Genomic DNA, 11,649 nt, shown 5'->3' on the forward strand with positions numbered 1-11,649 from the left:
GAGAAGAGAAAGAGTAAGAAACTGGAAATCTATTTGAAAAAAATAATGAAAGAAAACTTCCCTAATTTGGTGAAGAAAAATAGGCAAGTCCAGGAAGCTGAAACAAGATGGATGCAAAGAGGCCCACTGCAAGACACACAACTATAATGCCCAAGTTTAAACATAAAGAGAATCTTAAAAGTAGCAAGAGGAAAGAAGTTAGTTACCTATAGGGGAATTCCCATTACATTGTCAGCTGATTTCTCAAAAGAACCTTTGCAGGCTAGAAGGGATTGGCAAGAAATATTCAAAGTCATGAAAAGCAGGGACTTACAGCCAAGATTGCTCTACCCAGCAAAGCTATCATTTAGAATCAAAAGGCAGATAAAGAGCTTCAAGGACAAGAACAATCTAAAGGAGTTAATCATCACCAAATCATTACTAGAAATGTGGAAGGGACTTATTTAAGAAAAAGATCAAAACTAGGAACAATAAAATGGCAAAAAAAAATACGTATCTGTCAACAATTGAATTTAAAAAACAAACTAAGCAAAGAAGAACAGAGAGAGAAACATGAATACAGAGAGCATTTTGATGGCTGCCAGATGGGAGGTTGGTATAGGGGAATGGGTGAAGTGAGGGGATTAAGAAGTACAAGTGGGCAAGGTAGTCACAGAACAGTCATGGGGATGTAAAATATAGTATAGGAAATGGAATAGCCAAAGGACTTATACACATGACCCACAGACATGAACAATGGTGTGGGGACTGCCTGAGGGAGTTGATGGTGCTGAGGGGAGAGGGGCAAAGTGTGAAAAATCAAGACAACTTAATAGGATAATCAATAAAATATAATTTTAAAAATAAAGGTATAACGACCAAAAAATAAAATGAAATGAATTATAACAAAAAAGAATAAGTGTAATTGATTTTGACACATTTCAATATACATTAATTCATAAGTCTGATATTCCCCAAATAGAATTTCCCTCCAAAAACTTTACTGCTGCTAGAGAAAAAGAATGAAGGATATATTCTGCTATTCCAGAAGTAACTGTATTTCAGAGTAACCAAATAACCCCAGCTCAGAGGGCCTCTTCAAGTTCCTTTTTTAATGAAAGAATTATAGCTAATAAATGAAAAGGAAATGAACAAAATTATGAAAATCACCATTTTGTCCCACTTAATATAATAACTGATTCAGGTCATAATCATCAAGGCATGCTAAAATCATTAAGTGAAAGGGCAATGGAGGAACAATAAAGCAACAGCTTATCTGATTAATTTAACTGAACCTGGAAATTTAAGATTATTAATTACTGTACTTTAATAATTTTTCAGTGACTATCAGTTACTTGGGTTTTCTATTTCTTCTCCAATTGTAACTCATATTTCCTAAGAAAATCATGTTTAATATTGCCAAATATATCAAAGTAGTATATAGCTACAGTATACTCCCCTACACCTAATTAATCTTCTCCAAACCTGTTTTATCTCCGTCTTGGTCTTATAGCTCTTATTCTAGCCTTTCTAGTTTTTGTACTTTCTTGAGAATATTATTGCTTTTGCCTGTATGGACAGCATTCATTCTCCATCCTTGGCCCTCATTTGAAAGTGATTCAACTTGGTTTAATTTATTCTATCAGTTACATGTCCTGTTTGATATCCCAAATTATACTGCTTTAAATTTTAATGGTAAAAAATTATGGAGTTTTTGTTGAGTTCCTTCTAAATAACATGACTTTATTTTTCTCCACTTTCAATTCCTAGTAATAATTTCAACATATCTTTGCTTTTCATAATTTTTTGGACATTTGCTTTGCTGTATTATGTTCTGTTGAATTGACAGTTTTTTTAAAATACTTTATTTATTCATTCTTAGAGAGAAGGGAAAGGAAGGAGAAAGAGAGAAAAACATCAATGTGTGGTTACCTCATGCTTCCCCCACTGTTCTGCCACTCGATCTATTGAGCTACACCAGCCAGGGCTAACCTTGACAGGGCTAACTTAAACACTGAACATTCTCTTAACTTCTGTCATTTTTCTAATTACCTCCCTCATTTGTTACATATGATCTTTTTGATCAGATAGAGTGGTTTGAGGGATGTATACAGGTCATTTCTAGAGTACACACTATTCTTTACATTCCAGAAAATAGTGCCCTCCTACTTGTCCACATCTATTGCTTTGCATTGTTGTTTAAAATTATAGTCATTGTCTGGAAAAAGACAACAGTTGTTGGGGGACCAGAGCTGTGACCACTTCACAATGCAGTTTTTTCCTATAGCTGTAAGTATCCCAATTGGCCAATGCCCCAAGTCCTCAAGTATCAATTCATAGTGCACAGGAAAAGAAATCTATTTATTGATACCTTTTTCTTACTATTCTTTTAAAAGCTTGGCCCTTCACACTGTCTGACACATGACTCTAAAAAATGTGTACTGGATGAATAAGTTAGCATTATGTCAATTCTGTCTTGAACAAATCCAGCTTATACCCATGACTTTACATTCTATCCTTACTTCTTTAGACAAGGCCATTATAGTCCCATCTTTGCTTCCTTTAATTCATCTTTCATACTACAGGTTTTCATTGTTCTCGTAAGAGATATGATCATGGCCCATCACTTCTTAAAAATTGCCAATGGCTTTCTAATGCCACTCTGGAGAGAACTTCTACTTTTCTAGTTTCATTCTTTATAAACTGTCAACAGGAGCCTAGGCTTTAAACAAACCCTCACACTCACTTCTGTACCTTCCCTATCTCACTCAGTACCTGTACATATCTTATGAAATCTCACACTAAGAATCCTCAAATGTCATTTCCTGACTTCCTGACTCCATAGCAAAAAATTACTACTTTAATGTTCCCATAGTATTTTAAACATAATTCATTTAGAGATTTTAATAAAATTGTACTTCAGCTGTCTACCTCCATTTTAGACTAAAAATTCCTTATGGCAAACATCAATTATCTTTCATACCAAACTATCATAATAATGCTCAATACTCACAGTAATAAGAACTTAATAGGACTTTCATGGGTGCTTCCAAAAGCCCAAGTCCAATGTCCAACACTGGACAATTTTAGTTGCAATGTAAGTTAAATACAGGATCTGTCACAAATAATGCTTTTTCATTACAAAATCTTTTATTACAAAATCGTAAGCATGTAATTCTGTAACATAACAGTATCACATGCAAGCACACCATATGACATTTTAGCTGAAATGTTCAAATTAAAACTATAAATTATTACTCCTTTATAATTACACTTTCAACCACACTCACATAGGCATAACTTCTGCCAGACCCTGTATACCTCATTGCATTAAAATGGAACACCAATTACAGCATTCTACTCTAGAAAATATATTCTGAGTAACAGAATCTCTAAAAGAAATGCCCCATACACTGAATTTTGCATTTTGTTTCAGAATGTTCCTGGGCCCTAATGATTACATTTCACCGTCCAATCAAACACTGTGGCTGGAAATTGTGTTTCCCTTCTCACAAAATAGGAATTGGCACAGTAGAAAGAGGTTAGGCTGTAATGATATGAAATCATTTAATACTAGCTCCCACATAGTCTAAGCCCTAAGGCTCCATTTTTCCATTTTTAAAACATGAATACATATCTATGCTATTTGTTCACCTTGTTACAAATTAAGTACCTAGCACGACCTTGACATAAAAATCTCTTCTCAATTACAAAGTGTCATTCAACAGGTATGCAATCTCCCTGCTACTATTTCACAACAGTGAGATAAATGCAGTTTTCACTTGCTACTTACATAAGAAAAAGCGAAAATAGGATTCATAATCCAAATATTTGCAATATGGGGGCTGTTTGTATTTAAAAGATCTGAATTCCTTTTCAATGTTTTACATAATTCTCTTTTAATTTGTTCAAATTAATATTTTACCTTAAATGTCCTAGTTTATAGTAGTGTAATTGTCAGCTATCTTTCTTTTTACAAAGGTGTATCAAAAGATCCATAGGACTTGCAAGCTCAGAATTTACTTTTAAAAAGAAAAACAAGAAAGCACTTATTCTATATTACTCTTCATAAACATACCCAGACTGCACCTGACACATAGCAATTAGTTTCTCTTCATTGATAACGCCTGTAACTTTAGAATCTAAAATTAATTACACACTATTATCTCCTAGCTTCAACCCATTATCAACTGATAGACCCATATAATAAAAAACAAGCTTGTTTTCACCAGATATTTAATGCAAGATGCTGTGCAGCCATAGCCTATGAAATGTGATTACCAGTAGATGGGGTTGTAGCTCTACTGAATCAAACAAATAAAAGCATTGTGACACAGCTAAAAGCCTTACATAGATGTACTTCTGTTTTTAGGTACTATAATGTAGACAGCTTGATAAATAAGCTCTTGTGTTTTTCTATTTTAGGAAGTTATATACTTTATAGATGAGAAACAAATAAACTCTGAACTCTCAGTTATTATTTTTACTATAGATTTTTTTCTCCCAATTAAGATAGGAAGACCCAGTCTCTGGTATAAAAACTTATTTCCAGGATAATATATATTTCTAAAGATTTCATTTATTTATTTTTAGAGATGGGGAGAGAGGGAAACATCAATGTGTGGTTGTCTCTTGAGCACCCCCTACTGGGGAACTAGATGGCAACCCAGGCATGTGCCCTAACTGGGAATCCAACCAGCAACCCTTTGGTTCGCAGGCTGGCATTCAGTCCACTGAGCCACACCAGCCAGAGATCCATGATGATATGTAAAAAATATCATCAGCGTTCAGTGTCAGTTGTGTAGTCTTTTAGTAAGGGGGTGGCTAGAGCCTCTTTGCTCTCAGTAAGTGCTCTGGGTTGATGGATAAACACACTAAATTTAACACCTTGGTTGTTGGCAGCTCTGACAAAACCACTATTGGCAGTCATGGTGATGGCTTTTAGGGTATCTCCTGTCCCGAAAATTGTTAACGAACGACTATTGATTTTTGAACTGGCCACTAGTCCTAAGGCCCGCTCAGAAGGCTGGTCTGGCACAACAGTAATTCGCTTAATTAGCATAGTGGCCCTTTCTCTCTCCCCAGGTCCTCCTAAAGTCTCTAGAATAGACTGAAAATCCTTGACAGCACATTCACAAGCAAACAGCTCCTTGTCCTTCATAAATGCCTCAAGCTGTGGTAGAATCTGCTCTTTCCTCTCTTGCTCTGCTTGTTCTGTGAGCACTTTTTCTTTAAAGATAAAGTGGGAACCTCCATAGCTGAGGGCAGATACATATGTGATTAAAGTAGTAATGTCCAGATTTACTCTTTTGCACACATCAACTTTAATCTCTGTAGGAAATGCAACACTCGCTAGTATATTTTCTCGGTCTACTCTGGTCACCTGGAAAAGTTCGGGGCCCTCATCATCTGATTCTCTCTTAATGGGTTGCTGTTCTTCGGGGTGATTTAACAGCGAGTTAACTGCTACTATATCTCCCCTCACAGATACGCCCATTTCTTTTAGCTTCTCTGCCATGGGGCTGGAGACACTGTTGTAAAACGCAAAGATGATGTGAGGATTGCTATATTGCACCGGCTGCTGGTGACTGGCCTGAAGGAAGTCTTCAGCTTGCTCAATGATGCTTTTGTCACCATATTGGCCCCTTCCCAGCCAAATATTATGCAGAGCTTCAGCCTTTCGGCCAATGGCTTTTACCCATGTATGACCACCATTTGCAACAACATCCACCACAAGGGTCTGCTTTTCTCCCAAGGTATCTGTGTAACCAAAGACATGGAGAACACTAACAACTTCTTCCAGGTTTTCTGCTGATTCCACTATGGCTCTTAGGTGTGTTAAATTAGTGCTCTGCAAATGGGATTCCTTAATAGCTACTTTCCCAGCTTCTACTTTCTGTAAAAATTTTAATTCAGCCTTCAATTTGCTACACAGCTTTGCAGAACCTTCAATGCCACCTTTTCTTGATCTAGAAAGTGATTCTGCTCTCTTGATCAGTTCTTTGGCTATGGAGATTCGTTCACAGAGCATGGAGTGTGCTGACATGCTGGCAGCATTATTCCTTTCCTGTCAAAAGAAAAGAAACAAGGCAAATTTAAAGTCCTCAAAAATTATGGTGAGGATTACAAAACTTCAATCTAGCAACAAAATTTATGGAGGCTGAGTCTAGGAAACTGAGTTTCTGCATGTCTGGTTTTGGAGTGTCTCCATCCTCTGACAGCTAAATAAAAAGCGATAGATTTAGTTCTGAACTCTTCTTTAGGTGTGCTGGAATTCTCACAAACTGTAGATCTTTATTTCTTCAGCTGGGAAGTCATGGGATCCACAGAATGAACCGGGTCACGATTAAATGCAGCAATTCTGCAATGAGCTACGTGGGAATTCCCTGTCAGCAGCCTTAGTCTTTGGTGGTAGAGAAATTTTAATAAAAGCTCCGAAAGTCAAGATAAAACGATTAAAATAAAACTATACACAGATATTAGCAAATTGTCCAAAGCAAGACTCTCCTAAAATGTCCACATTAAGGCTTTATAATTTTCTCCTTCATGAATGGGTCTCTGATGGCGATTACACAGGGGTCTGTCTGTACACACTCCTCACTCCTGCCTTCAACGCCAACTCCCATTCTTTTAAAGATCTATGGAGTCCACTAGTTTGGTTCCCTCTCCCACTCTGAAGATTAACTAAACTTGGTGGTACCGTGTGTGGCGGCCCCGAGATCAAGGCCTTCCCGGCTGGCCTCGGCCCTGCGCGGTTCACCAGTACCGCTGAGGCCTGCCAGACAGAGTTAGGCTCAAATGGCTCCGCAGCCAGAGCGTGGAGGGAGGGCGGGCAGACGACGCGCAGACCCAGCGATGGCTACCCTCCACCCAGACTGGCCAGGCAGTGTCGCCTCCTCTCAAAAGGAGGACCAATTTTCTTCCCTCTTCCCCTCCCCTGGCTCCTCACCAGCAGCGCCTGGGACAGCGAGCGAGCAGCGGGCAGTGCGCTCGACAAGTAGGAACCCACCGGGAAACCTCACACAGCAGAGCCCCCAACGGACTCAGGCCTCTGCTACTGCTGCTGCTATTCAGCCCGCCAGGGCCGCACAGTCTCTGGCACTTCCCACTTCTCGTGGCCTCGCGCCGGGTGACGCGAAACCGCGATTCCCAGGCAGCAACGCGGCTCCTGAGCGGGGCTGACGCTAACATGGCCGCCATATTTGTTGATGGCACAGAGCTTCTCCCACTCCCGCTGCTGGAAGAGCTTGTAGAGGAACAGCCACCAGGCCCCAAGAAAGGAGCAGGGGTGCACTTCGCGGGGCTCTACCTCACACCAACTGAGACGCCTAGCTCCAGCTCCAGGGTCGCAGGCAGGCTGACCCCGCGCCTTAGCACCTAATCACGGTTGGACCTTTCCTGGGTGACAGTCGGTTCATTTTAGGGGAGAAACTTTTCCGGTGGAGCACAGCTCCAGCCAAGTACACTGTGTGGTTCTGCGGCCAACAGAGTGCCGGGCAATGGCTGTCTTAGAAAAAATTTTGGCTGAAGTTACACATCTGTTAAGTGCTGGTAGCTGGGATTTCTGACTTCAGGACAAAGCACTTTCCATTACACCATACGGGATCTCCCTATAAAGTGGGACTCATCTTCAAGAGAATAAATGATTAGGTGACTTCCTAGGGGCTGGGAAATTTACATTTAGTAATATAAATTAGTAATATAAAGTTAGTAAAGTGCCCAAAGTCACCCAGAAACGTTAGGGCTTCACTAAGGCTAATTTTAAAAATCAGCTAATTTTAAAAAGAGGACTTCAAGTTAAAGTTAATACTACGTAGCCTTCCTCAAACCTTTCTGCAGCTAACAGTAAAGAGACGAAAAAATAAACCCCCAAAACAAAACGAACGAGACGACTGCACCTGACACTTTTGGAAAACAAAAAAGCAGTAATTATTTTGTTTCTATATGGCAGGCATTGTTAAGTGCTCTTCACATATAAATTTATCCCATTTTTCTCAACAACCTAAAAAGCAGACATATTTTACAGTTAAGTCAACACAGAGAGGTTATTTGAACACAGGCAACCTGAAGATGGAGGATTTAGGAGTGGGCAAAACCTTGCCCATTGTTTGCAAAGTGGAACCCCAGAATGGCTTTGAAGCTGCAGACAGATGCCTGGAAGGAAGACAGGGGAGCAGTGAAGCAGGATCGAAAATGGGCATTGCTGAGGTCTGAGTAAGAAAAAAAACACCGAAGTCCTCTCTCCTACTTTGTGCAGCTGGGCACAAGACTAGAGTTTATGATGATGTAGATAGGGAACCAGAGGGGTTCCATGAAAAGTTCTCCTATTGAATGGTGAAATGCTATGGGTCCCTTCTCTGCCCATTCTAGAATGCTGGCACTCAGCTCCCATTCTCCCCACCACCCTTCCCCGCAAAACATTTTATTCTGGAGAAACTGAGCAAATGAAAGAAAGACCATAGAGGGTTTTTTAAAAAGATTTTATTTATTTTTTAGAGAGGGAAGTAGGGAGGGACGGGGAGCGGGGGGAGAGAGAGAGAGAGAGGGAGAGAGGGAGGGAGGGAGGGAGGGAGGGAGGGAGGGAGGGAGGGAGGGAGAGAGAGAGAGAGAGAGAGAGAGAGAGAGAGAGAGAGAGAGAGAGAGAGAGAGAGAGAGAGAGAGGAGAGAGAGGAGAGAGAGAGAGAGACATCAATGTGCAGTTGCTGGGGGCCATGGCCTGCAACCCAGGCATGTGGCCCAACTGGGAATTGAACCTGCCACATTGTGGTTCGCAGCCCACGCTCAATCCACTGAGCTACGCCAGCCAGGGCAGACCATAGAGTTTTATAGGTGCTGATATTCACCATCCCTCAGTTAAGTAGATTTGGAACTTAAAAACAGCACTTCCAGTTTTGTTTAGAATCTGAAGGCAACAAAATACAGAATAAAATAGTTTCAAAAAATGTCTTTTGCAGTCTCAGATAAGGTATTACAGCTATGAATCAAGACAATTTTTAAGAGGTGATAATGCATAGGAATGAGTTCTTCAAAATCAAAAGTTACCTCAAATTTTGAACAATAGAAAAAAAGGCAGGGTAAGTACATAACCCTCCCCCCCAATAGAATAAAAAAAGCAAAAAATACAGCAACAAAAGGGGCCAATCGTTTTAAAAACAAAAACAAAGAAGTAATTTCTCAATGCTAGAAAATTTACCAAAACTGGAAAAGGTACCAATATTTACAGGGTAAGGCCCTGCTGAGAACACAGAGCAATGAATGTTAACCCTGCAAAGGTCATGGCTCATCTGAAAGATATATACTCTTTTCTTAAGGAACGCATACAAAGGCACATCACTGTAAGATTTCAGAACATTTTTGATAAACGAAACAATCCTAAGAGTGGCAAAGGGGACAAACAGGTGCAGGGGTGTCTAACCTGCAGCCTGCTGGCAGCATGTAGCTCAGGATGGCTATGAATGCTGCCCAACACAAAATCATAAATTCAGTTAAAAATTTTTTTTTCTTTATCAGTTTGTTAGTGTTTGTGTATTTAATGTGTGGCCCAAGACAACTCATCATCTTCCAGTGTGGCCCAGAGACACCAAAAGGTTGTACACCCCTGGAAAAATTTGGCATAAAAAATAATAGCATTAGACTTCCTAGAAGGGAGTAAAGTAATGCTTTCAAAATGTGGAGATAATTATTTCTAACTTGGAATTTTTAAACCCACCAACTAAAGACAGATGGTTCCAAGAAACTTCTTGGAATGATGTTGCGGGCGTGGGTTTGAAGGGCTGAGCTAGAACTGTTTGATTACCTGATATCCGACCATAAAAACAGTATGCAGAAGGTTTTACAATCCTGTAGGGGAAAACTGGCAATTAGTAATAGCTCCACAGAAAATAAAGCCAACAAAAAAATGAGGCTGTATTACCTCCTGGAAAATTTAAAAAATGTAATTATAGTATACTTACATAGCTGTAATAAAAACTAAAACATTGTGATCTAATAAAATTGAGGAAGAGAGGGAAAGTGAGCGTGGTGTTTTAAATTCTCATGTTGCAAAATATAGTTTGTATAGTGGCTAAACTTCGGAACCCAGAAAGAGTACTTAATGAAATACCCCCCAAAATTAAAAGAGATGCAACTCAGGGACATGGTTTCTGATGAAGTGTTAAAGTTATCTAACTGTTCATGGCAGTAGGTATTGCTTTGTCTTTAATAAGGTTCATGAGAGTCAATGGAGTCAGAATGGAAGAAACCATGTGAGGTAATGTGACATTAATACAAAACCACTAGACTGGGTTTTCAGGAAATCATAATTCTATATTAAGGGAGCTACAAACTCTTAAGTTTTTGGCCAATTCATTAAATACTTCAAATGTCCCCGTTTTCTCCCCTTTGCCTACCTCCACTCATCCCTCCCCCCCCCCCCCCCATCACCACACACTGTTATCTGTGTCTGGGAGTTATGCTTATATTTTGGGGCTAATCCCTTCCCCTTATTTTCACCTGTTTGTGTTTCTTTCTTGGAGTAGAGCACTTGCCTCCAATAGCAAGTAGACACCTGACAAAGTGGTGAGGTTAAGGACTCAGATTTGGCACTTTTGGTCCATAAACATAACTCAATAGATACAAACTCTTGATCACCCCATCACCTGATCAGTGCCTAAACGGCATTTAATAATTGTAAAGATCAGTATTATTCTTCCTTATTTCACCTTTTGTTGTCAATTTTAAATATTTTCATGTCTCACTGCTAAAAACTGTTTTGTAAAATTAAATTCATGGTTAAGTGAGGAACTGAAAAAGAGGAAAGGAGCAAGTGGAGACAAAAGTTTTAAGATACTAGTGAAACCAAAAATAGAGAGGGATTATGACAATTAGAAACATTTTGACACTTAAATAAAAGCAGCTAAAATATACAGACTAGAAATGACTACAATTTTGGAACATTTAGGGATGCAGGGGAATGGGTGGCTAAACCAAATAACTTGGGCAAAAGGAGGGCTTATTCTGTTATGTATTGATTTTAGAGAGGAGGGAGAGAGGGAGAAAGGCATGGACAGTGAGCTAGCAAGCCTGGTTTGTTTCACTTAACCATGCATTCTTGGGTTGATTCTCCTATGTACTCTGGCCAGGGACTGAACCTGAAATCTTGGCATACTGGGATGAGCTCTAACCAACTGACCTACCCAGCCAGGGTCCAGGGTTTATTAAGGTCAATGAAAATAAAAAACAGCTTCAACTGAACTGTGCTTCACATTTAATGAAGCAAGAGGCAATCAACTCTTGACAAAATGTGCTTCAGCTAGTTTTTTCCTGTTTTTATTCTGAATGAAAATCCACGTGGTTTCCTTTTGTCATAAATGCTTTGTTTTTCCTTTCTTTGATTTGTAGAATTTTGGTATTCTTCTAGTCGCAAAATGAATTTGCTTCTTGAAGCAAATTCAAAAGCGGCTAAAACTAAACCAAACCATTAACCTTGCCAAGGCCTTTCACTTGCATTATCAAATTATTTTTGGAAAACCCTAAGATAATTACTTTGTGCTGTCACTTAGCCAGTAAGTGGGAGATGTAAGACCTGACTCTGAAAACCATCCCTTTTTATCACTATCTTCATTTTCTTGTATGCTGAATTCACAATGTACCAAGAGCCCATAAGGAAAGATTATTAGATGAGGTTTTCAA

General features: G+C 39.4%; 1 protein-coding gene across 2 annotated transcripts; it reads right to left on the reverse strand.

Moving 5' to 3' along the window:
- Nucleotides 1–2,094: 2,094 nt before the first annotated feature.
- C10H7orf25 (chromosome 10 C7orf25 homolog) lies at nucleotides 2,095–7,086 on the reverse strand. Of its 2 annotated transcripts, none has more exons than XM_028525381.2 (2): nucleotides 6,929–7,086; nucleotides 2,095–6,046 (listed from the first exon to the last, which is right to left on the reverse strand). In XM_028525381.2, exon 2 carries the CDS (start codon nucleotides 6,023–6,025, stop codon nucleotides 4,760–4,762), a length of 1,266 nt encoding a protein of 421 aa, XP_028381182.1. In that variant the 5' UTR covers nucleotides 6,026–6,046; nucleotides 6,929–7,086; the 3' UTR covers nucleotides 2,095–4,759. The 2 variants fall into 2 exon arrangements, with proteins under 2 accessions (XP_028381182.1, XP_028381181.1); XM_028525380.2 differs by lacking the exon at nucleotides 6,929–7,086 and adding an exon at nucleotides 6,239–6,545.
- Nucleotides 7,087–11,649: the final 4,563 nt, after the last annotated feature.

The sequence above is a fragment of the Phyllostomus discolor genome, chromosome 10, assembly GCF_004126475.2.
Source record: "Phyllostomus discolor isolate MPI-MPIP mPhyDis1 chromosome 10, mPhyDis1.pri.v3, whole genome shotgun sequence".
NCBI classification, from domain to species: Eukaryota; Metazoa; Chordata; class Mammalia; order Chiroptera; family Phyllostomidae; genus Phyllostomus; species Phyllostomus discolor.